The following is a 22,735-nucleotide window of genomic DNA, read 5'->3' as shown; positions in this document are numbered from 1 at the left end:
GTTTAGTTGTGTCCGACTCTTCGTGACCCCATGGACCAGAGCACGCCAGGCACTCCTGTCTTCCACTGCCTCCTGCAGTTTGGTCAAACTCATGTTCGTAGCTTTGAGAACACTGTCCAACCATCTCATCCTCTGTCGTCCTCTTCTCCTTGTGCCCTCCAACTTTCCCAACATCAGGGTCTTTTCCAAGGATTCTTCTCTTCTCATGAGGTGGCCAAAGTATTGGAGCCTCAGCTTCAGGATCTGTCCTTCCAGTGAGCTCACTAGAAGGACAGAGCTCTGAATACATTGTGCCAACGGAGAGGAGTTTTCTACCTTGCAGAGTTTGTTATGCTCCTGCCAGGGATAAAAGGGGCCAAGGGCAGAGTGTTCCTTTGTTCGAATCCCGCTTGCGGGTTTCCCCACAGGCATCCGGACTAGGTGAGCCATTGGCCCGATCCAGCAAAGGTCCTTCTTACTGTCTTAAAAATGTGCTATCGAGGGTGTGTTTTGGGGAATGCAAATATTCTTTAAAAGTTGGTATATTGTTTTAAAGTGTTCTGGCCCAGGACGTGACACCAGAGCTTCCAGAAATGGCTGGCTCACCCGACATACCTTGCTGTAACACCCTGTTGCAAAAACACCAGCTCCTTTTGATTCGAGCCACGGCTCAGAGCCCTCAGCAGGAGTGTGCATGTTCCATGCAGAAAGTTGAGCCTTCGGCTGGAGCAGAGATGAATTCCTGCTGAGTCTGGGCTGGGACATTGGTGGGCTTTGCCAGGCCAGTTTCTCTGGCTTCCTGAAAGGATAAGATCAGACCAATGGCACACCTAGTCCCAAATCCTGTTCTCACAGTGGCCAAAGGGAAATCAACAAGCAGGATTCGATTTTTTCAATTAATCAGTATCAGTCTCTTTGCTGTGGTATTGTCATATTGACATTTGCTCCGCCATGTTGACTTTGGGAGGGGCTAGAAGAAAATGAGGGCGGAGCCATGGGGTGCATTGCTGCAGTGGATGGAGCGAATCCCCTTTGAGGAAAGCACAGAAGTGTTTGACCCCTTTTAAGTTTAGAGCAGGGGTTGGCAACCTAAGGCCCATGGGCCAGAAGCGGCCCATGGCGGTCGTTTAACCAGCCCATGGACCCCTGCCGCCCGCTCAGTCGGCTCCTGTGCACCGTGCTAAACCGGTGTGGAGCAGAGTGGGGACCGCCTTCCACGATGCTGGCCGGCTTCCCATTGGCTGCAGGAAGCTCCTGCAGCCAATGGGAAGCTGCGCACGCCTCCTCCTCGCCGGAAATAGCATTTGTGCATGCATGCACCTGTGGGACCGTGAACCGTCCCAAGCCACAAAAACTTTGCTAACCCCTGGTTTAGAGAAACGGCAAGTTAAGAGGAGAATCCTAGAATTGAAGTGGTGGAAGGGACCTCGAGGGTGATCTCAGCTGAAGCGTGATAGAAGCTTGCAAAATTATGGATGTTGTTATTTAGTCATTTAGTTGTGTCCGACTCTTCGTGGCCCCATGGACCAGAGCAGGCCAGGCACTCCTGTCTTCCACTGCCTCCCGCAGTTTGGTCAAACTCATGTTTGTAGCTTCAAGAACACTGTCCAGCCATCTCGTCCTCTGTCGTCCCCTTCTCCTAGTGCCCTCCATCTTTCCCAACATCAGGGTCTTTTCCAGGGAGTCTTCTCTTCTCATGAGGTGGCCAAAGTCTTGGAGCCTCAACTTCACGATCTGTCCTTCCAGTGAGCACTCAGGGCTGATTTCCTTCAGAATGGATAGGTTTGATCTTCTTGCAGTCCATGGGACTCTCAAGAGTCTCCTCCAGCACCATAATTCAAAAGCATCAATTCTTCGGCGATCAGCCTTCTTTATGATCCAGCTCTCACTTCCATACATCACTACTGGGAAAACCATAGCTTTAACTATACGGACCTTTGTAGGCAAGGTGATGTCTCTGCTTTTTAAGATGCTGTCTAGGTTTGTCATTGCTTTTCTCCTAAGAAGCCGGCGTCTTTTAATTTCATGACTACTGTCACCATCTGCAGTGATCATGGAGCCCAAGAAAGTAAAAATTCTGGTTCAGGAGAGGTTTTTCCTCCCTTCTGTCATAACAAATAACCCAGAGATGCATTTTAAATAAAAGAAGAAGAAGAGTTTGGATTTGATATTCCGCTTTATCGCTACCCGAAGGAGTCTCAAAGCGGCTAACATTCTCCTTTCCCTTCCTCTCCCACAACAAACACATTCTGCTCATGTAAAAGCATGCTGATTCCCGGACCGTCCGTGGGCCGGATTTAGAAGGCGATTGGGCCGGATCCAGCCCCCGGGCCTTAGTTTGCCTACCCATGGAGTAGCCCTTCTATGAAATGGGGGTAATTAAGGCACATGGTTCTGGGTGACAGGAGTTAAATAGTTAGAAATGGAGGAAGCAAGTTATAAAATAATTTTTTTAAAAGCATAGACAGAAAGAAGTGATTAATTACATTACAATGAGGTTTTGTTTCCATTCCTGGGCCCTCCCCAGACTTTTCTGCCTCCAGAGATGAAATACGCCCATCCCCACTGAGGGAGTTTTCCAAATCCAGCTGTTTGGTTTGGGCCAGCCCTATGTAGCTGCAGTCGTAGCTACTATTGACATTGATTAATTTCTATGCTGCAAAATAAATATCTGTACGATGTACGGAATCCTGATTAAAACCAAAAATAGCGTAACAAATAAAATCAAACCGAAGGCTTTTAATGAAACAGAAGTACAAACTCACAAAAGGGGTCACCTGACAAGGTTGTAAAAACGATAAAATCGCCAGAACTAAGGTGAAAGTCGGAAAATCAGAATATCGTCGAAAAGTTCATTTATTTCAGTAACGCAATTTAAAAGGTGAAACCAATATATGAGATAGATGCATGGCATGCAAAGCAAGATATGTCAAGCCTTTATTTGCTGTAATTGTAATTATTTGTCATTAGGCGGGTCAATTATAAATGGAATGTAATTAATGAAATGTAATAGCCATGTTTATTTTTGTTTATTTTTGTATTATTGTAACTATTTGTTTTATTACTGTGGATTTTCCAAAAGAAAACAGTTGTAAGAATAAAAATAAAAATAAATTACAGGTTGCATTACTGAAATAAATGCACTTTTCAACGATATTCTAATTTTATGAGTTTCACCTGTAGGTCTCTCCCCCCCCTTTAAAAAACCCCCTCCCTTCTATCCAGAAAACAACAACAGAGCACTCCATTTCTGTCTTCTAGGAAGTAAGCATTACTGAGTTCAATGGGACCTATTCTCAGCCCCAGATGTGTCTAGGATTTCAGCCCAGGCTGATGTCCCAGCCTGACCCCTCCCCATCCCGCCATTAAATGCATGGGTTCTCTCTGACTATGTGATTAGTTTTTTGGCTTTGAAATGCACCATAAAATTGCTTTTGTGTCCCAAGAACTGTAATATAACGGTTACTGCGTAAATGAAAACCCAGGAGACCTGAAGGGTGGGACAAAACGAGGAACCCAAGAAGAACCTTCTGGATCAGGCCAAGGGCCCTTCTAGTCCAGCATCCTGTTCTCACAGGGGCCAATTGGATGCCCCACTGGGAAAGCAGCAAGCAGGATTCGAACACAAAAGCCCCCTCCGCCCTCCCTTGGTTTCAAGCAACTATGTTGTGCCTCCACAGTTGCAGGCAGAGATGCTTCTGAAGGCCAGTTTCTGGAAACCGCAGGAGGGGAAAGAGGTCTTGTGTTCGGATCCTGATTGCAGGGTTCTCATTGGGGCATCTGATTGGCTACTGCAAGAACAGGATCTTGGACCAGATGGGCCATTGGCCTGATCCGAAGTTTTTTTTTAAGGCTTCCGTGGAAGCAGAGCACAGTCATCTTGGCTAGTAGCCATCGATAGCCCTCCCTGAATTTGTCCAGTCCTCTTTTAAATGCGTCCAAACTTTGCATGGCATGGAGCATCTCTTATGAGAACTTTTTTCAAAATGGCTGCTGCTGACCGTAGGCGCCAGTTCGCTCCTGGTGTTCCCTCTAATGGCTTCCCTCCGTGCACCGAGCACTTTGGTTCCTGCTTTCGTTACCGAGGGGCTGGCGGGAATTTTTAGCTCAAATCTAAGGGCGGCTTGTGCAACCTCTTGCTGTTTGGGTCCTACGGGGCTTAGATGGAACGAAACGTGCCAAGAGTTAAAGTAAACACATTTTCTTTAGCTGGAGTCATAATCAGACAAAACACCAGCAGTTGAGCTGGAAACACCAGCAGCGCAGTTCTCGCTTGCAAACATTGTGGTCAGCCTGTCCGAGCTTTTCTTTGCAAACAGGACAACCCCAGCAAACAGCTTTGGCGACGTAGCAAACGGCAGGTCTTAAAATCTGCAGCTCGAACGACGCAACCCTGTAATCGCAGCACCATTGTAACAAAGACCACATGAGCAAGAACAGATTTGCCATCATTTTGCCAACTTAAATGTGTTGTTGTTGTTGTTGTTGTTGTTGTCGTGGTCGTCATCATCACCATCATCCCGCCCATCTGGCTGGGTTTCCCCAGCCACTCTGGGCAGCTTCCAACAAAAATTAAAAATACACCAAAACATCAAACATAAAAAACTTCCCTAAACAGGGCTGCCTTCAGATGTCTTCTAAAAGTCAGATAGTTGTTTATTTCCTTGGCATCTGAGGGGAGTGCGTTCCACTACCGAGAAGGCCCTCTGCCTGTTTCCCTGTAACCTCACTTCTTGCAGGGAGGGAACTGCCAGAAGGCCCTTGGAGCTGGACCCCAGTGTCCAGGCTGAATGATGGGGGTGGAGATGCTCCTTCAGGGATACTGGGCTATTATGCATAGCTTTGATTTATCTTGTGCAAAGTGCTAACAGCCCGGGAATACTGTTCAGCTTCCCAATAGAACAATTGTGCATCTCCTTCCTTTCCTTTCTCCCCGTTGGATGACTCTGCCCTGCTTGGTGGATGAAATGTACTCGGAGTCGAGAGTGAATTTCATGCTCTTTATTCAGCTCATAGTCATCAAGGAGAAGAGGAGAAGAAGAATGGCTCTTTTCCCAAAACCATCTGCTTATATACATTATTTACACAATGGGCCTTGCGTGATTGGCTACTTCAGGGCTACACCTGTGGGCCAATTATATTGTGGATTGACTTCTGCCTGCAGCCTGATTGGCTGCTCCTACAGGCCAATCAGGTAGCAGATTCACTTCTGCCCGCCGCCTGATTGGCTGCTCCAGCAGGCCAATCAGGTTGCGGATTCACTTCCACCTGGAGTTGGATTGGGTAGCTCCCGCTGTTTCTGAATCCTATTGTTCTAGGATTCAGCTCAGTACATAACACCCCTCCCCTCTAAGTTCCAGTCCTGCCCGGGAAGTTGCATTCGTAGTCCCCAAGGTCTGCTGGCCGCCTCCGTGTGCGTTGTGGCCTGGGGTGTTCCTTGGTCAGGGGTTCTGGTTCTGGCTCGTGTTCCGAGGCTGCTGGCTGTGCCGGGGCTGTCTGGTCTGGCGCCACTGAACCACTAGGTTGTGGCTCTGGTTCCGGTGTCCTTCCAGCCTCGGGGCGCCCCTCTGTGCCTACTGCTTCTGCTTCTGCTTCCCCTGCCCACCCCTCTCGCTCTACAGGCCTCACTGCCCTGCTGTCCCCTTGGGACCCCTCTGTCCCGCTCTCCTCCCGGGTTCCTCCTGGGAATCGTCGCCGTAGCTGGTCGCAGTGGCGGCGCCAACATTGCCCCCCTTCCGTTAGTACCTCGTACGACACGGGACCGGTCACCTTGGTGACTGTGGCGGGTACCCATGCTGGGCCTGCCCCAAAATTCTTTGCGTACACTGCGTCCTGGGCCACAAATGTCCGGGGGTTCCTGCCTTTCCCCACCACTACCTCATCCTGAGCTCTGTCGGGGTGAAGTCGGTCCAGTCTAGTTGCAAGGCGCCGGCCCATTAGTAGTTCAGCTGGGCTCCGGCCCGTCGTTGTGCTTGGGGTGCTGTGCTGTGCTAGAAGAAATGCGGCAAGGCGGTATTCCCAGTCCCCTTGTGTCATGCGGCGGAGGCTGTCCTTGGTGGTCCGCACCATGCGCTCCGCTTGGCCATTGGTGGCAGGGTGGAATGGTGCTGAGCGGATGTGGCGGATGGCGTTCTGCGCTGTGAAGGTCTGGAACTCCTCTGACGTGAATGCGGTTCCATTGTCCGAGACGAGGGTGTCAGGGAGCCCGTGGGTTGCAAAAAGCTTACGTAGTACCCGGATGGCTGCCGCCGTAGAAGTGGACGGTACCAGTGCGACCTCCAGCCATTTGGTGTAGGAATCCACCACTATGAAGAATGTTTTTCCCTGGAAGGGTCCAGCGAAGTCCACGTGCAAGCGTGACCATGGATGTCGGGCGGACTCCCAGGGCTGGACTGGGGCCCTTGGGGGATCCGGGCGGGATTCTTGGCAGGTCTGGCAGTGTTGGACCCAGGCCTCTATCTCTCTGTCAATCCCCGGCCACCACACATAACTCCTGGCAAGGGCCTTCATCCTCACTACCCCTGGGTGTGTCTCGTGTAGGGCTGTGAGGACCCTTTTGCGGAGGGGCTGGGGAACAACAACCCTGCTTCCCCATAACAGGCACCCCTTGTGGGCCGACAGTTCATGTTTGCGGTTTGTGTAGCCAGCGAATTCTGGCCCGGGGCTGCTGCTGGGCCATCCTCGCCACACCCAGTCCAGGACCCGGGAGATGACCCTATCTTTTGTGGAATGGTGCGCAACTTCTTGTGCCTGAATGGGTCGGTCGGGAAGCAGCTCCAGGGTCATAACCTCTTGCGCAGGCGCTGGGTCGGGGCCTGTTTCTGGTAGTGGTAGCCTGCTGAGGGCGTCTGCGTGGCCCATCGCCTTCCCAGGGCGGTGGATTAGTGCATACTGGTAGCCGGCAAGGAAAATTGACCACCTGAGGACACGTGGAGACAACACTTGGGGGGTCTGCTTCTCGGGGGCAAACAGGCCAAGCAACGGCTTGTGGTCAGTCACTATGGTAAAGGGCCGCCCGTACAAGAAATCATGGAATTTTTTTACGCCCTTCACGATTGCCAGACCCTCCTTGTCAATCTGTGAGTAGTTTCGTTCGGCTGCAGCAAGCGTCTGGGAGAAGTATGCCACCGGCACCTCTCTTCCATCCGGGAGTTGGTGTCCCAGGACAGCGCCGATGCCATAGGGAGAGGCGTCGCATGCCAGCACCACTGGCAGCCTCTCGTCGAAGTGTGCCAAGACCGAGTTCGAGACGAGCAAGTCCTTGACTGCCTGGAATGCGGCCCTTTGTCGCTGGCCCCACACCCAAGGGGCCCTTTTATCTAGGAGTCTGTGTAGGGGCTCCGCTACCGCTGCCTTATGCGGAAGAAAGGCATGGTAAAAGTTCAATAGTCCCAAGAATGACTGAAGTTCGGGCTTGCTCTTGGGCGCTGGGGCCTCACAAATGGCCTGTACCTTGTCACCGGTTGGATGGACCCCTTCTGCGTCCACCTTAAATCCCAGAAAGTCCACCTGCGGCACTCCCAGTAAACACTTTTCCCGCTTCACCTTGAGGCCCGCCGTCTGGAAACGGTGCAGGACGGAGCGGAGGCGGTCCTCAAATTCCTCTGGTGTGGGCCCGGCGATCAGTACATCATCGAAGAAGGGGGTGACACCAGGAATCCCTTTAAGGAGAGAGTCCATTAGATTCTGGAATATGCCTGGTGCCACGCTAACGCCAAATTGCAGCCGCTTTACTCTGAATGCCCCTCTGTGCGTCACAATCGTCTGAGCCTCTGCTGTGGCTTCGTCCACAGGCAACTGTTGATACGCTTGGGCCAAGTCCAGTTTGCCAAAGATTTTTGACCCAGCCAGGGTGGCGAGGACATGGCTGACCACTGGCACTGGGTATGCATGGGCCGTGAGAGCCTTGTTTATGGTGCATTTGTAGTCTGCACAGATGCGGACCGAACCGTTAGGCTTGACGGGTGTGACAATTGGAGTTTCCCAGGGGGCGTTGGGCACCGGCTCCAGCACTCCTTGCTCCACGAGTCGGTCCAATTCCTCGTCTATGCGGGGTTTCAGGGCGAACGGGACCCGGCGGGCCTTGTGCCTGATGGGTCGTACAGCGGGGTCTAGCTGTAGGGCAATGGGGGGTCCTGTATATTGTCCCAATGCCCCATCGAAAACCCCTGGAAACTCTTTGCATATGGCGTCCACGTCCACTTGTAAGCTAGTGCGGTTCACCCCGGTAACGGCTAGCCCCAGAGGTCCAAACCATGCCAGTCCCAGTAAGCTAACGTAGGGGCCCTTAACTACCAGCAAGTCCAATTGTTGCTTTCGCCCTCGATATTGCACCCTGAAGGTCCCCACCCCCATTGTAGGGACCTTACGTTTCTGGAAGTCCCGGAGGGTGAATGGGGCCGGCCTTAGTTTGGGACCCCCATTAGGGCACAGTTCCCTTAATGTTCGGGCCGAGATTATGGATAGAGTTGAACCCGTGTCCAGCTCCATGCGGCATGGGGCTCCCTCTATCTGTACCTCTATATAAATTTTCTCTGTGCTGGGATGGGGCAACTGGAATACCTGGTAGTCCGTGATCTCCGTCGAGTTGCCTTGGTGCATGGTGCCGTGTGACCTGGGGCTCCTGGGTCGGTCATCTGATGCTTGTCGACGGGTGAGTCGAGCCCAACACACCCGGGCGATGTGTCCCAATTTTCTGCACTGCCTGCACTCTGCGTTGCGGAAACGACAGGTCCTCCTCTCGTGGTTCTCCCCGCAGCTTGCACAGTTCCCTCCTTCTCGTCGAGGCTGCTGTGGTGTGTGTGCTGCTTGAGTGCGCCGCTGTACTCGGTGTACTTCCTCCCTGTCAGATTCGGATTCGTCGGTGAGGTCTTCGTGGTAGACCCTCGGTTGGGATGGCGGGGCCGGTCGTGCCTCTTGCGTTGACCTCTCGGCGGCTTCGGTTGCCAGGGCTTCCTCCAGAGCAATCTGGAACGTGAGGTCTTTTTTGGCGTAGAGGCGTCGTTGCAACATCTCGTCCCTCAGGCCACCGACGAGGCGGTCACGAAGCATGTTCTCCAACTCTGAGAAGTTGCATAGCCGGGCGGCTTGGCGGAGGGAGGTCACAAACCCAGTTATGGTTTCCCCCGGGGCTTGCCGCTTTGCGTAGAAGGCATTTCGGCAAGCTACCACCGAGGGCTGTGGTGAGAAGTGCTCCTTCAGCCGTTCCATTATTGTTTTGTACGAGACGGTAGCGACATCTCTAGGTGCAAGGAGAGCCCGGGCGATTTCAAACGTCTCCTCTCCACAGACGCTGAAGAATGTCGCCCTCTTCATGGCATCGTTGGTGACTTCTTTCGCTTGCAGGAGGAAGTTGAAACGGGCAGCGTACCCTTCCCAGTCTCCTGATGCTGGTTTGAATGGCGAGAAGCTGCTGTCGGTTGCCATTCTGGGTTCCTTGGGTCCTGGAGCTGAAGCCTGGATGCACGGTGCGATGCAGCGGTGCAGCAGGTGGCGGTGCTGCGGTGCAGTGCGTGGTGGCGGTCAGCTCAGCAGGATCCCACCTTCGTCGCCAGTGAAATGTACTCGGAGTCGAGAGTGAATTTCATGCTCTTTATTCAGCTCATCGTCATCAAGGAGAAGAGGAGAAGAAGAATGGCTCTTTTCCCAAAACCATCTGCTTATATACATTATTTACACAATGGGCCTTGCGTGATTGGCTACTTCAGGGCTACACCTGTGGGCCAATTATATTGTGGATTGACTTCTGCCTGCAGCCTGATTGGCTGCTCCTACAGGCCAATCAGGTAGCAGATTCACTTCTGCCCGCCGCCTGATTGGCTGCTCCAGCAGGCCAATCAGGTTGCGGATTCACTTCCACCTGGAGTTGGATTGGGTAGCTCCCGCTGTTTCTGAATCCTATTGTTCTAGGATTCAGCTCAGTACATAACAGTGGACTTTGCAAGACCTTAGCTCTCAGCTATCTGAGAAGGAGTGGTTCATCTCCCTGTGTTTTAGTTTTAGGGCTTCATCGACACTTATGTTGGCCCCGCCGCTTTCCCCTGGGGGAACTCGCGGTGGAGTGCTGAATCAGAACAAACGGCAGGGGATTGGATTGCTGTTTGTTCTGAATTAATGCTAAAGAGTGGGTTTTTTAGGGGAAAGCAGCAGATCAAAGGAGAAACCGCTTCAACCCCATGCTTTCCTAGGCACAGGGCAAGCAGGAGTGTGGGTAAAACCCTTGGTTTCTGGGCTCCATTCAAAGGGCTGGCTTTGACCTCTGAAGCCTTTGGCGGACCAGGACCCCAATATCTCAAGGACCGCCTCTTCCCCCAGGAAGTGACCCGGACCCTGCACTTGTCCCCCGAGGCCCTTCTCTTTGTGCCCAGAGGCTGGCAACACGAGAACAGGGCCTTTTCAGTGGTAGCTCCCTGCTTATAGAATGCTTTCCCCATCTCTTTTTGGTGCCAGGGGAAAGCTTTCCTTTTTTCACAGAATTCTGGCCCTTAACTTGAAGGGTTTCAGGTATCTGTGGCCTCTTTTAGAGATCTGTTTTTTGTTTGTATGGGTGTGGGTGTGGATTCCACCCCCCCCCCAAACGGTTTCTATTGGAAGAGTTTGTTCCAATTAGTTGTGGTGTTTCAGTGGTGTATTTTTGTGAGGAGTAATAATCATAATAATTTCTAGATGAGCTTTCTAGACCAGTTCCCCGTAACCATCAATAAGAATGCTTAGGAAACATTACCAGGGAGGTGAAATTAATGGCAACACAATTCTAAACGACAACTTCCGTTTCCGAACCTAGCCCCTTCTGATCCAAGTGATGTCTTCGCGCAGTTTTCACGTTTCTGTCGCTCTGAAACAATTCCTGGAGGTGTTCTGGGTCTTGCCCTGCAGCCAAGGACACTGCTCTCTCCTGGACCGCAGTGTCCTTTGGTTCCCGACAACCTCCACTCACTGCGCATTCTGGAATGTTATTGCATTTCTTTTATACATAAATGGATTTGTCGATGGGCTGGGGGGGGGAGGCGGTTTGTCACGGAGGGAGAAGCGAGGAGGAAAGCAGAGAAAAACAAACGGAGTCGAGACTCTGCTAATGCTCACGGCGGCTGCCAAGCACCCCTGCTGAAAAACCTCGCTTAGCTTGGAGCGCAGCCGAGGCAGGAAGTGCTTGGGAGATAGACTTGAGCTTGGAAAGCGCTGCCAAGGTTGGAGAGCTTGTTGCGGCTCTCCTAAGTAGCCAGGAGAAGACGAGAGAGATTGCAGAACCATAGAATTGCAGGACTCCTAGATGACCTCTGTTTCTGAGCTTACAACTCTGCAAGCCGGACGGGAAAGGGGTGTGTGTGTGTGTGTGCAAGCTTGCCGAAGATGCCTCAGAGATTTGGTCCGCCCCAGAGCTCCCTCTTCCCACGCAAACACCCCAGAATAGGAGGCTGTTCCATGAGTGCAGTATTGTATCAGCCTTGATTTACAGCCTCTCAGGGGATGGCTCTACCTGTTGTTGGCTCTGGCGCCCCCTACTGCTGGTTCTCCACGCCTCTTGCCCAACCGGTCTCAATGGGCCCCAGGCCCCGCCTATGCGCCATGATCGCATTGCCCCAGTTCAACTCTAGATGGCGATGTTTAAGCTGTGCTCACAAACCTCCAAGGAAGGAGAGCCCACAACCCTCCGAGGTTGTCCGTTCCGCACTCAAGCAGTGTCGCAGAGGCAGCAAGCTAATCCTCTCCCCTCCATCCCACGGACCCGATCTAAATTGCCACAAAGACCCTTCTGGTTTTTGAGAAAGAAAAATAGATGGGGAGAGACGCACCCGGAGTTCTCCTCCCACCAACATGGCACATGTAATGCCTGCAAATTGAGACCAGGCACTCTTTGAAAACCCCAATCCTACAAGATGGTAGATAGACAGACAGACAGACAGACAGACAGACAGACAGACCCCTGTTGGGGTAGCGAAACGGACAAAAATAACCCAGCTTGTGTTTTAGCTAGGGGATAAATCAGGCGTTTTCTAAACATCTAGAAACAAGAAGGGTCGGGTGGAAATCAGGGTGCTTTGCAACGATTTGCAATGCAGCTAGAGAACAAGCACACAAACTGGTTGCAGGTTCGGTCCCGGAATGGGACAGCGGCATATTCCTGAATTGCAAGGGGTTGGACTAGATGATTCTCAGGCTCCTTTCCAGCTCTACAATTCTATGATTTTGTATAGCTAACCTTCTGAGGGAGCCTATTCCACTGTCACATAGCTCTCAACGCCAGAATGTTCATCCTTATGCCTAGTCGTTCTGGTGGTTTGGGTTGGCATGGTGATGGCTGGGGGTACCTGTTTTTGATCTCTTTCCCTTATCCTTCATTGGTCTATTACAGCAGTGTTTCTCAACCTTTTTTGTGCCACGGCACACTTGTTCCGTGAAAAAAATCACGCGGCACACCACCATTAAAAAAGTTAAAAAATTTAACTCTGTGCCGCCCTATATGAGCGCTCGGCGGCTTTCGATTGGGTGCGGAAGACCATAGACAACTAAGTCAAAGGGACGCTCGAGGAGGAACCATAGAGATAAAAGAGACAGCGGAGAGTGGTGGTGGTGCGGGCGGGGCAGGCAGGCGGGTTATGACAGGAATCGCCGCCATCTTGTGAAGGGCGCGCTCAAACGCAGCCATGCTGAGAAGGTTCTCCGCTCTGTACGGTAGTTCTGCAAATCGCCCTTCTCGTCGCCACATGCCGCGGCACACCAGCCAGCATCTTGCGGCACAGTAGTGTGCCGTGGAACAGCGGTTGAGAAACGCTTTATTACAGATCCTCCAAGTGTCCCTATTTTCCAGGGACAACCCTGGATTTACAGAAGCCCTCCTGGTTTCTAATTTGAGCCCGGAATGTCCCGCTTTTCCTTAGGATGTCCCTATTTTCATAGGATAAATGTTGGAAGGTACGGAGTTTTGTGATCCCCTAGCCAAGGAGAGAAGTAACTATACAACCTTTAGAAGACATCTGATGGCAGCCTTGTATGGGGAATGGTTTTTGTAAAAAAAAAGGTCTAATGTTTTGTTATGTTTTTATGTATGTTGGCTGGGCAACCCAGTCAGATGGGTGGAGTACAAGTAAAATAATAATAATAATAATAATAATAATAATAATAATAATAATAATGGTGATTGTGATTGTGATTGTGATTGTGATTATGATGAGAACAGGATGCTGAATGAGATGGATTAAAAAATGGAGATCTGCTTTGTTCTCTCTTTCTCCCTGAACATGGCTGGTGAGGTCAGGGGCAGGCTAGGAGCCGCCGCTGAGACCATATAGCACTGATCCTGAAAGCCCGACATTGGCTCCTAGTACGTTTCCGAGCACAATTCAAAGTGTTGGTGCTGACCCTTAAAGCCCTAAATGGCCTCGGTCCAGTATACCTGAAGGAGCGTCTCCACCCCCATCGTTCTGCCCAGACACTGAGGTCCAGCTCTGAGGGCCTTTTGGTGGTTCCCTCCCTGCGAGTAGCGAGGTTACAGGGAAGCAGGCAGAGGGCCTTCTCGGTAGTGGCGCCCGCCCTGTGGAACGCCCTCCCATCTGATGTCAAGGAAACAAACAGCTGTCTGATTTTTAGAAGACATCTGAAGGCAGCCCTGTTTAGGGAAGCTTTTAAGGTTTGATTCTATTTTTAATATTTTGTTGGGAGCCTCCCAGAGTGGCTGGGGAAACCCAGCCAGATGGGTGGGGTATAAATAAATTAATAATAATAATAATAATAATAATAATAATAATAATTGTTAGCTACTTTCTGAGAAGTCTGTGGCTGTTGAGGTGCAGATGAGGAGACTGGGGTATTTTGGTGAAAGTTTCGTTGGGAGTTTTTGCTGTCGTTACTGATATTAACTCATATTACCGATATTAACTTTTTCTATCTTTATTTTTATGTGGAATTTGTTCGGTTTGGTTATGTAATGTGTTTTATTGATTTTTATGACTGCTTTGCTATATTTGCAATTATGCAAATCTTGTCATATTGTAAGCCGCCTTGAGCATTGTTTTAACTGTGGAAAGGTGGCATACAAATAAAATGATGATGATGATGATGCCAGCTCAGCGAGGAGACCGGCTCCCTCCTCAGGGCAAAAGGCCACAAGTGTACCATACATTGGGGATGGCTGTGAAACGAAATAAAAGGCCTTGGGCGGGGGAAGTTTCCTGCCCCTATTGTTCACCTGCTGCGAAGTGAGCGGCTTCCTTTTGCAATTCACCCACCCACGTTTTCCATTCATTCTCTCCCCTCGGCTGAAATCAATGCAGCCCCGAGACTATGGAGTCAGATGAGATGCTATTCCTGTTCTGGAACATTCACAAACCTTTATGACCCTTGCTGGGAATTTTTACTGCACCTAACCGGGAGAAAGCAGGCAGAGAAAAGTGTTTCTCCCTATCTCTCACCACACTAGAACATCGCAGGACATGCTGCAAAGCTGGGAGGGAGGTTTGTGGGTTTGTGATTTCCTGTTCTGTGTTTTCCTGCTGTGTTTTATATTGTGAACCACCCTGAGATGTGCGGATGAAGAGTGGCGTACAAATGATTAAAAAAATAATAATGATAATAAGGTTGGGAGATTTGGGACAGACAAAAGGTAGTCTTTCTGCACACAGGCACGTGACGTAAACTCTGGAACTCACTGCCACAAGATGGTGTCCAATGGTCGCCAGCGTGGACTGCTTTAAAGGAGGATTAGGCAATTTCATGGAGGACAAAGCTCTCGCTGGCTGCTAGCCATGACACTTAGGCACTCTGCTTCCAAGGCTGGAGGCATTAATGCTTCATAGAATCATAGAATCATAGAATCATAGAGTTGGAAGAGACCACAAGGGCCATCCAGTCCAACCCCCTGCCAAGCAGGAAACACCATCAAAGCATTCCTGACAGATGGCTGTCAAGCCTCTGCTTAAAGACCTCCAAAGAAGGAGACTCTACTTCCAATCACCACTTGCTGGAAACCACAGGCGAAGAGAATGCTCAAGTCCTGCTTGCAGGCTTCCCCTTGTGGCAACTGGTTGGGCACTGGGAGAGCAAGATGCTGGGCTCCATTGGACCTCCATTGGACCTCCAACAGGGCTTTCGTTTGATGCCCAATATCTCCATGCAGGGCCAGGAATGACCCGTACCTGAAACCCTCAGGGTAAGCCAGCTTCCGACATTACCGGAATTTCAAAGGCAGAATTGATCACCTTTGGCTGGTGGCCCAGCTACGCCCCTATCTGGACAGGGATAGCCTAACTACTGTTGTCTATCCTCTGGTAACCTCAAGGTTAGATTACTGCAATGCGTTATACGTAGGGCTGCCTCTGAAGACAGTTCGGAAACTTCAGCTGGTGCAGAATTAAACAGCCAGGTTGCTCACTGGAGCAAGACGGTTTGAGCATATTACACAGATCCTGGTCTGACTGCACTGGCTACCAATTAGTTTCTGGGCCCAATTCAAAGTGCTGGTTTTGACCTAAAAAGCCTTAAAAGGCTCAGGGCTGCCTCTTTCCATATCAACCTACCCAGACCCTGAGATCAGGTTAAGGGGTGATATGATAGCCATGTTCAAATATATGAAAGGATGTCATATGGAGGAGGGAGAAAGATTGTTTTCTGCTGCTCCAGAGAAGCGGACACGGAGCAATGGATTCAAACTTCAAGAAAGAAGATTTCACCTAAACATTAGGAAGAACTTCCTGACAGTAAGAGCTGTTCAGCAGTGGAATTTGCTACCAAGGAGTGTGGTGGAGTCTCCTTCTTTGGAGGTCTTTAAGCAGAGGCTTGACAGGCATATGTCAAGAATGCTTTGATGGTGTTTCCTGCTCGACAAGGGGTTGGACTGGATGGCCCTTGTGGTCTCATCCAACTCTATGATTCTATGATTCTATGATCATCTTCTGAGGCCCTCCTTTGTGTGCCTCCTCCATTAGAGGTCCGGAGGGTGGCAACACAAGAACAGGGCCTTCTCTGCAGTGGCTCCCCGTCTATGGAATGCTCTCCCCAGGGAAGTTCGCCTGGCACCTTCATTATACAGCTTTAGGCGCCAGGCAACAACGTTCCATTTTAACCAGGTTTTGGGTTGATTTTATTGATATCCAACACCCTTTTAGAATGTGGCTCTTTTGGGGGCGGGTATTGGGTTACTGCTCTTGGTTTGATTTTATGTGTTGTGGTCTTGAATCCCAAGCCGGAATTAAGATTTCCGGAAGAAATATCAACAACCTCAGATATGCAGATGACACAACCTTGATGGCAGAAAGTGAGGAGGAATTAAAGAACCTTTTAATGAGGGTGAAAGAGGAGAGCGCAAAATATGGTCTGAAGCTCAACATCAAAAAAAACCACGATCATGGCCACTGGTCCCATCACCTCCTGGCAAATGAAAGGGGAAGAAATGGATGCAGTGAGAGATTTTACTTTCTTGGGCTCCTTGATCACTGCAGATGGTGACAGCAGTCATGAAATTAAAAGACGCCTGCTTCTTGGGAGAAAAGCAATGACAAACCTAGACAGCATCTTAAAAAGCAGAGACATCACCTTGCCGACAAAGGTCCGTATAGTTAAAGCTATGGTTTTCCCAGTAGTGATGTATGGAAGTGAGAGCTGGACCATAAAGAAGGCTGATCGCCGAAGAATTGATGTTTTTGAATTATGGTGGTGGAGGAGACTCTTGAGAGTCCCATGGACTGCAAGAAGATCAAACCTATCCATTCTGAAGGAAATCAGCCCTGAGTGCTCACTGGAAGGACAGATCGTGAAGCTGAGGCTCCATGACTTTGGCCACCTCATGAGAAGAGAAGACTCCCTGGAAAAGACCCTGATGTTGGGAAAGATGGAGGGCACAAGGAAGAGGGGACGACAGAGGACGAGATGGTTGGACAGTGTTCTTGAAGCTATGAACATGAGCTTGACCAAACTGCGGGAGGCAGTGCAAGACAGGAGTGCCTGGCGTGCTCTGGTCCATGGGGTCACGAAGACTCAGACATGACTAAACGACTAAACAGCAACAACTTAAGTTGAAATAATGATAATAATAATAATAATAATAATAATAATAATAATAATAATAGAAGAAGAAGATGTCCGGGGGAATCCAGGCGCTTTGTCCTGTATCTCAAGCAAGAAAAATCACGTTTTTGGGCGTTTGGGGGGGGGGTCTTCCTAAAAAAAGAGCTCAGCAATTTTTGGGGTGTCCTGGTTTTTTTACTTCTTGAAATCTGGCAGCCCTATAGGTTAATGAGGTACTGTATGAATAAACACTTTGTTTGGTTTTTCCTGCCTTTATTGGCCCTGGAGAGGGGAAGAAAAGTAAATTTTCTCTGCTCAGATTTGTAAGTCTCTTTCATGTCTTTCCCCTTGGAAGGCTTTCCTCCGGCTAAGCTGAAAAGCCCCCGAACGCTTTAACCTTTCCTTGCGGAAAAGGGAGCGCCAGTCCCACCCCGGTTGTCTTGGGAGCCCTCGTTGCGGAGCAAAGCCATCTTGACTTTTGCGTCTCGAAAGAGCCTGGGAAAAAGAGCAGGCCCTGCTGTTATCTGCTGGGTCTCCCCCGCCCACCGCCCGCCCCATGGCAGCCCCCCACCCCGAAAAGAAAAAGGTTGCAGTGAATCCCGTAGCTGCCTTTTTCCCACAGCTGTCCGCCGTCTCTCAACAGCCGTGCTGGGAGGCTCAGAGAATGACATCCAGCTCAGCTTTGCCGCTGACAAATCACTTCCTGATGTTGGAGAGGATGATAAAAAGCCAGGAATGGAGACAAGAGCATTAATCAAAAGCAGAGGCCGGGATGAATTCTGAGTCTCTCTCTCTCTCCCCTGCCTGGCTCCCCACTTTCCCTTCAGATCATCAGTGGTGGGAGAAAACAGGCCCTTTGGAGAGGCGCTCAAGGGATCAACTTGGCTACTTGAGCTGATAAAGGGAGATGCCGAGCTGCTGGGAATTGTTAAAGTGGCCGGAGAAAAGTTTTTATCCCCCCTCTCGCAATGCTAGAACTCATGGACATTCAATGAAGCTGAATGTGGGGATATTGAGCACAGCGTATAGTTAAACTGTGGAACTCCCTGCCACAGGAAGAAGGGACGTCCACCAATTTGAGTGGCTTTAAAAGAGCTTTGGACAAATTCATGGAGGGGAGAGTAGTTCAGTGGCTAATTATCCATAATGTTAATTCCAAATGCCAGTTCCTGGAGCCACAGATGTGGAGAGGGCTCTTGTGTTCGAATCCTGCTTGCGGGTTTTGCACTGGCATTTGGTTGGCCATTGTGAGAACAGGATGCTGGGATAGCTCAGTGGGTAGAGGGTGAAACTCTTAATTTCAGGGCTATGGGTTCGAGCCCCATGTTGGGCGAAAGATTCCTGCATTGCAGGGGGCTGGACTAGATGACCCTCATGGTCCCTTCCAGCACTATGATTCTATGACTAGACGGGCCACTGGCCTTATGTTCTTATGGTTTCTCTGGGGCTTGCCCTAGATATTTAGGGGCTAGAAGTGGAAATCCAAGAGGCGGCTGCAGAAAGCAGAGAGATGTTCTTCAGAAGTTCTGAATACTACCCTCCGCTTCTCCCTGTCTGGCCCATTGAATTCTCATCACGCCTCTCTTTGCACTCTTCTTGAGTGTATTTGCCTTTTATTTTATTTCACTTTATTTATGCATTTTTGATTACACTTGGATACACTTGTTTTCATGCATTTATCCCCTCCTTTCTGATCGTATGTGGACTTCCCAACCTAACTTTCCTTGACATCCTATCTTGCCCTCTTTCTCTCTCTATTCTTAACTCTGTATTTTGCTTGCTGGTGCTCACAGATTTATCCCTACTTGTAAGTTTATATTTATACCCAGTGCTTCCCCCCCCCCCGGGGGCGGGGTATGCAGGGGTACACATACCGCTAAACATTTTGTGAATCTAAATTTGGTCACATTGAGGGGCAGTACAGCATTTCAATATGAGTAGGAAAATGAGAGTACCCCTAAACATATATATATATATTAGGAAAAAGCATTGTTTATACCACTTTGTTTCAAATACCCTTCTAGTTGTTCCCACTCACTGTCTTTCTATGTTTCTTATTTTAGACGTCATAGTGGCAAGTTTGACATATTCTATTTTTAAGCAACCACTGGTCTTTTGTCGGGATTGCCCATTCTTTCCACATTTTGGCATATAATATCCTTGCTGCTGCTGTCTCGTAAAGGAATATATTTTTTGCATTACAGTGGTACCTTGGTTTATGAACACAATTGATTCCGGAAGTCTGTTCATAAACTGAAGCGAACTTTCCCATTGAAAGTAATGGAAAGTGGATTAATCTGTTCCAGATGGGTCCGCGGCGTTCATAAACCAAAAATTCATAAACCGAGGTGTTCATAAACCGAGGTTCCACTGTATCTGGAATTTCCTGTCCTATTATAGCTAGCAGAAAAGGCTTCTGGTTTCTTGGGGAAGGAACACCATAACATCCTCTTCAGTTTGTCATAGACCATTCCCCAGATTTTATTTTATTTTGGGGGGGGGAGACTTGACATTGCCACCACATGTGGATAAATGTGTCCTCTTTGGCCAGACACTCCCAGCATAGGTTGGTCCTGCTAGCTAGGAATGATGGGAGTTGTAGTCTAGATAGAGGAGAGAGAGAGAGAGAGAGAGAGAGGAAACTAACCTACTGAATTTAATTCATTGAACTGCCCAAATTTCCCTCTGGCCATGCCATACCCGTCAACTCCCGGATTGAAAAATCTGGGATCAGAAGCGGCGCGGCACCGGAAGTCGCTTCTACGCATGTCTGCACATGCGTAGAAGCGACTTCCGGTGCAGCTCTGCCCGATTTTTGAAAATCGGGGGGAATTATGGGATATTTCGACATTCGGGACAACAGCGGGAAATGGCTTTAAAAACGGGAGTTTCCCGCGAAAAACGGGAGACTTGGCAGGTATGGGCCACGCCCATTACTCGCATGTGGCCCCTGAAAGGGTGCCCAGCAGGCAACGCGGCCCTTGGACTGCTAAAAGGCTTGGAAGTGTATATCTGGGGTATCTCAGAAGTGAGGGGGAGTGAGTTGAGGCAGGGTATGTTTTGCTCAAAGTCCAAGGAATATTGTTTTATTGATTGCTTTTTTTTGCATTTGTAGCCAAACCTTTTTCTCCCCTTCCTCCCTTAATCCTCACAACAACCCTGGGAGGTAGGCGAGGCCGAGAGTCAGGGAGGAACCCCCAGGTTCACCCAGCGAGCTTCACGGCAATTTGAACCCTGGTCTCTCCCAGGTCCTGTTTATTTATTTCCCTTTCCTATTTATTACATTTGTAACCCACTGTTTAGATCTCGAGGTGGTTTCGCAGCATATTCTGACACTCTAACCACTAAACACCACTTCCTGCACCCGATCCTCTGCAGACCGACTCTTGCAGTGAATCAGGCAAATGGTCCCATCCTGCCTACTCTGAGCGACTCTCTTGTCTCCAAGTTCTGGGACTGCGATGTCCGGAATTGTGCCACATCAGCCGGCGTTACTCACACCTCCTTAATCTGTGAAAATCACTTAAACCAGCTTTCCTGGGGTAAAGGAATCATCCCTTAGTTATTTAAAACAAAATTAGTACCCAGGATCTACATCAGTGACTATGGGACAAGCCTGGATGTGGAAAGTTTTGCTCTATGAAATCATCCTCCCTCTCGTTTCTTGTGTCTGGCCCTGAGACAGGAACCCAGGGGGGGGGGGCACGAGGAGTTAATCTCAGTGGTATTTTTTTTTGGTGGGGGGGGGGGAATTGTGATTCATCAGAGAGAGATCCTCTTCGACTCCCCGGGTGCCTGGCTTAGCGGGAAAACTGCCACATCGCTCCATTTAAGGCAGTTCTTAAACTGACCCCTTTGGTTGTGTTTTCTGTTCTGGAGACAGTGGGGTTTGGGGGGTGGGAAGAATTCTTGGTCTCTCGAATCCAAGGAAAATGGAGCAGCTTCTCTGTTAGTGGCGACCTTGGTTCAGAAACCTGCAAAAATCCTTTACTTCAGGCAGAGTCAAGTGGGATTTTTTTGGGGGGGGGGGAATAAATGCCGTTTCAATGCAACTGAGAGTTCCTGTGTGCACAGTCTGTTTGCTGAACAATACCTGAATTCATTTGAAATTGTTTTATACGTGCCATCAGGGCCGGCTCTAGGTAGACCCCCGGTGGCGCGGTGCGCCAGGGCGCCGGGCTGGTAGGCAGGGTGGCGTGCGGCTTTGCCGTGCGGAAACCATGCTGCGCCCTGCGAGGGCAGGGGCGTGGAGCGATCTCCGCCCCTCAGAACCAGGGTGCACGACCTGCTCAAGACTGCCCTGCGGGCCATTGTTTTTGCATTTGCCACTGTTTTCTTTTTATATGTGCAGTGGTTTTGTACACAGTTTCTGTTGCATTCTGTTGACAATGCTTTGAGATGCTTCCTTATTCCTGCAGGGCGCGTGGTTGGGCTAGATGACTCTTGGGGTCCCTTCCAATTCTACAAATTTATAATAATAATAATAATAATAATAATAATAATAATAATAATAATAATAATTTATTTGTACCCCGCCCATCTGGCTGGGTTTCCCCAGCCACTCTGGGCAGCTTCCAACAAAGATTAAAATACATTAAAATGTCACACATTAAAAACTTCCCTAAACAGGGCTGCCTTCAGATGTTTTCTAAATGTCAGGTACCGGTAGTTGTTTATCTCTTTAACATCTGCTGGGAGGGCGTTTCACAGGGCGGGCGCCACTACTGAGAAGGCCCTCTGCCTGGTTCCCTGTAGCTTTGCTTCTTGCAGTGAGGAAACCGCCAGAAGGCCCTCGGTGCTGGACCTCAGTGTCCGGTCTGAACGATGGGGGTGGAGACGCTCCTTCAGGTATACTGGGCCAAGGCCATTTAGGTCTTTAAAGGTCAGCACCAACACTTTGAATTGTGCTCAGAAAAATCCTGGGAGCCAATGAAGGTCTTTCAGGACCGGTGTTATATGGTCCTGGTGGCCACTCCCAGTCACCAGTCTAGCTACTGCATTCTGGATTAGTTGTAGTTTCTGGGTCACTTTCAAAGGTAGCCCCACGTAGAGCGCATTGCACTAGTCCAAGCGGGAGATAACCAGAGCACTCACCACTCTGGCGAGACAGTCTGCAGGCAGGTAGGGTCTCAGCCTGTGTACCAGATGGAGCTGATAGACAGCTGCCCTGGACACAGAATTGACCTGCGCCTCCATGGACAGCTGTGAGTCCAAAATGACTCCCAGGCTGCGCACCTGGTCCTTCAGGGGCACAGTTACCCCATTCAAAACCAGGGAGTCCCCCACACCCACCCGCCTCCTGTCCCCCACGAACAGTACTTCTGTCTTGTCAGGATTCAACCTCAATCCGTTAGCCGCCATCCATCCTCCAACCACCTCTAGACACTCACACAGGACCGTCACCGCCTTCACTGGTTCTGATTTGAAAGAGAGGTAGAGCTGGGTATCGTCCGCATACCGATGGACACCCAGCCCAAACCCCCTGATGATCTCTCCCAGTGGCTTCATGTAGATGTTAAAATGCATGGGGAGAGGACATGAAACATGAGTAATGATAAAAGGTTATGGATAGGAACTTCATCACAGATGTTTCTTCCAAGAGCTCACTCCCCCTTTCTTTCCCAGCAGGCTGCTATCACCAGATTATACGGAGACCCATTATGCAACGGGGGGGCAGCTCATGACTGTCTCACCCAACCTCACGGTAAGTAAGATGCGTCAGGCTGGGGAAATTGGCAGTGTTGGGAGGTGCAGCGGC

The 22,735-nt window shown here is 49.9% G+C and overlaps 1 protein-coding gene across 3 annotated transcripts in view; it reads left to right on the top strand.

Annotated features, from left to right (window-relative positions):
• The window catches only part of ADAM33 (ADAM metallopeptidase domain 33), a 98,312-nt gene that overhangs the window by 23,059 nt on the left and 52,518 nt on the right, over positions 1–22,735 (top strand). For 2 of the 3 annotated variants that reach the window (XM_060278329.2, XM_088660672.1), the window contains exon 4: positions 22,603–22,681. In XM_060278329.2, coding sequence (XP_060134312.2) covers positions 22,603–22,681 — 79 coding nt within the window. The remainder of the gene's footprint in view (positions 1–22,602; positions 22,682–22,735) is intronic. The other variant, XM_060278330.2, reaches the window with a different exon arrangement.

This window comes from Zootoca vivipara, chromosome Z1 (genome assembly GCF_965207765.1).
Source record: "Zootoca vivipara chromosome Z1, rZooViv2.hap1.1, whole genome shotgun sequence".
Taxonomy (NCBI): domain Eukaryota; kingdom Metazoa; phylum Chordata; class Lepidosauria; order Squamata; family Lacertidae; genus Zootoca; species Zootoca vivipara.
Note: the sequence above shows the minus strand (reverse complement) of the source record. Positions and strands in the feature narration are given on the sequence as shown.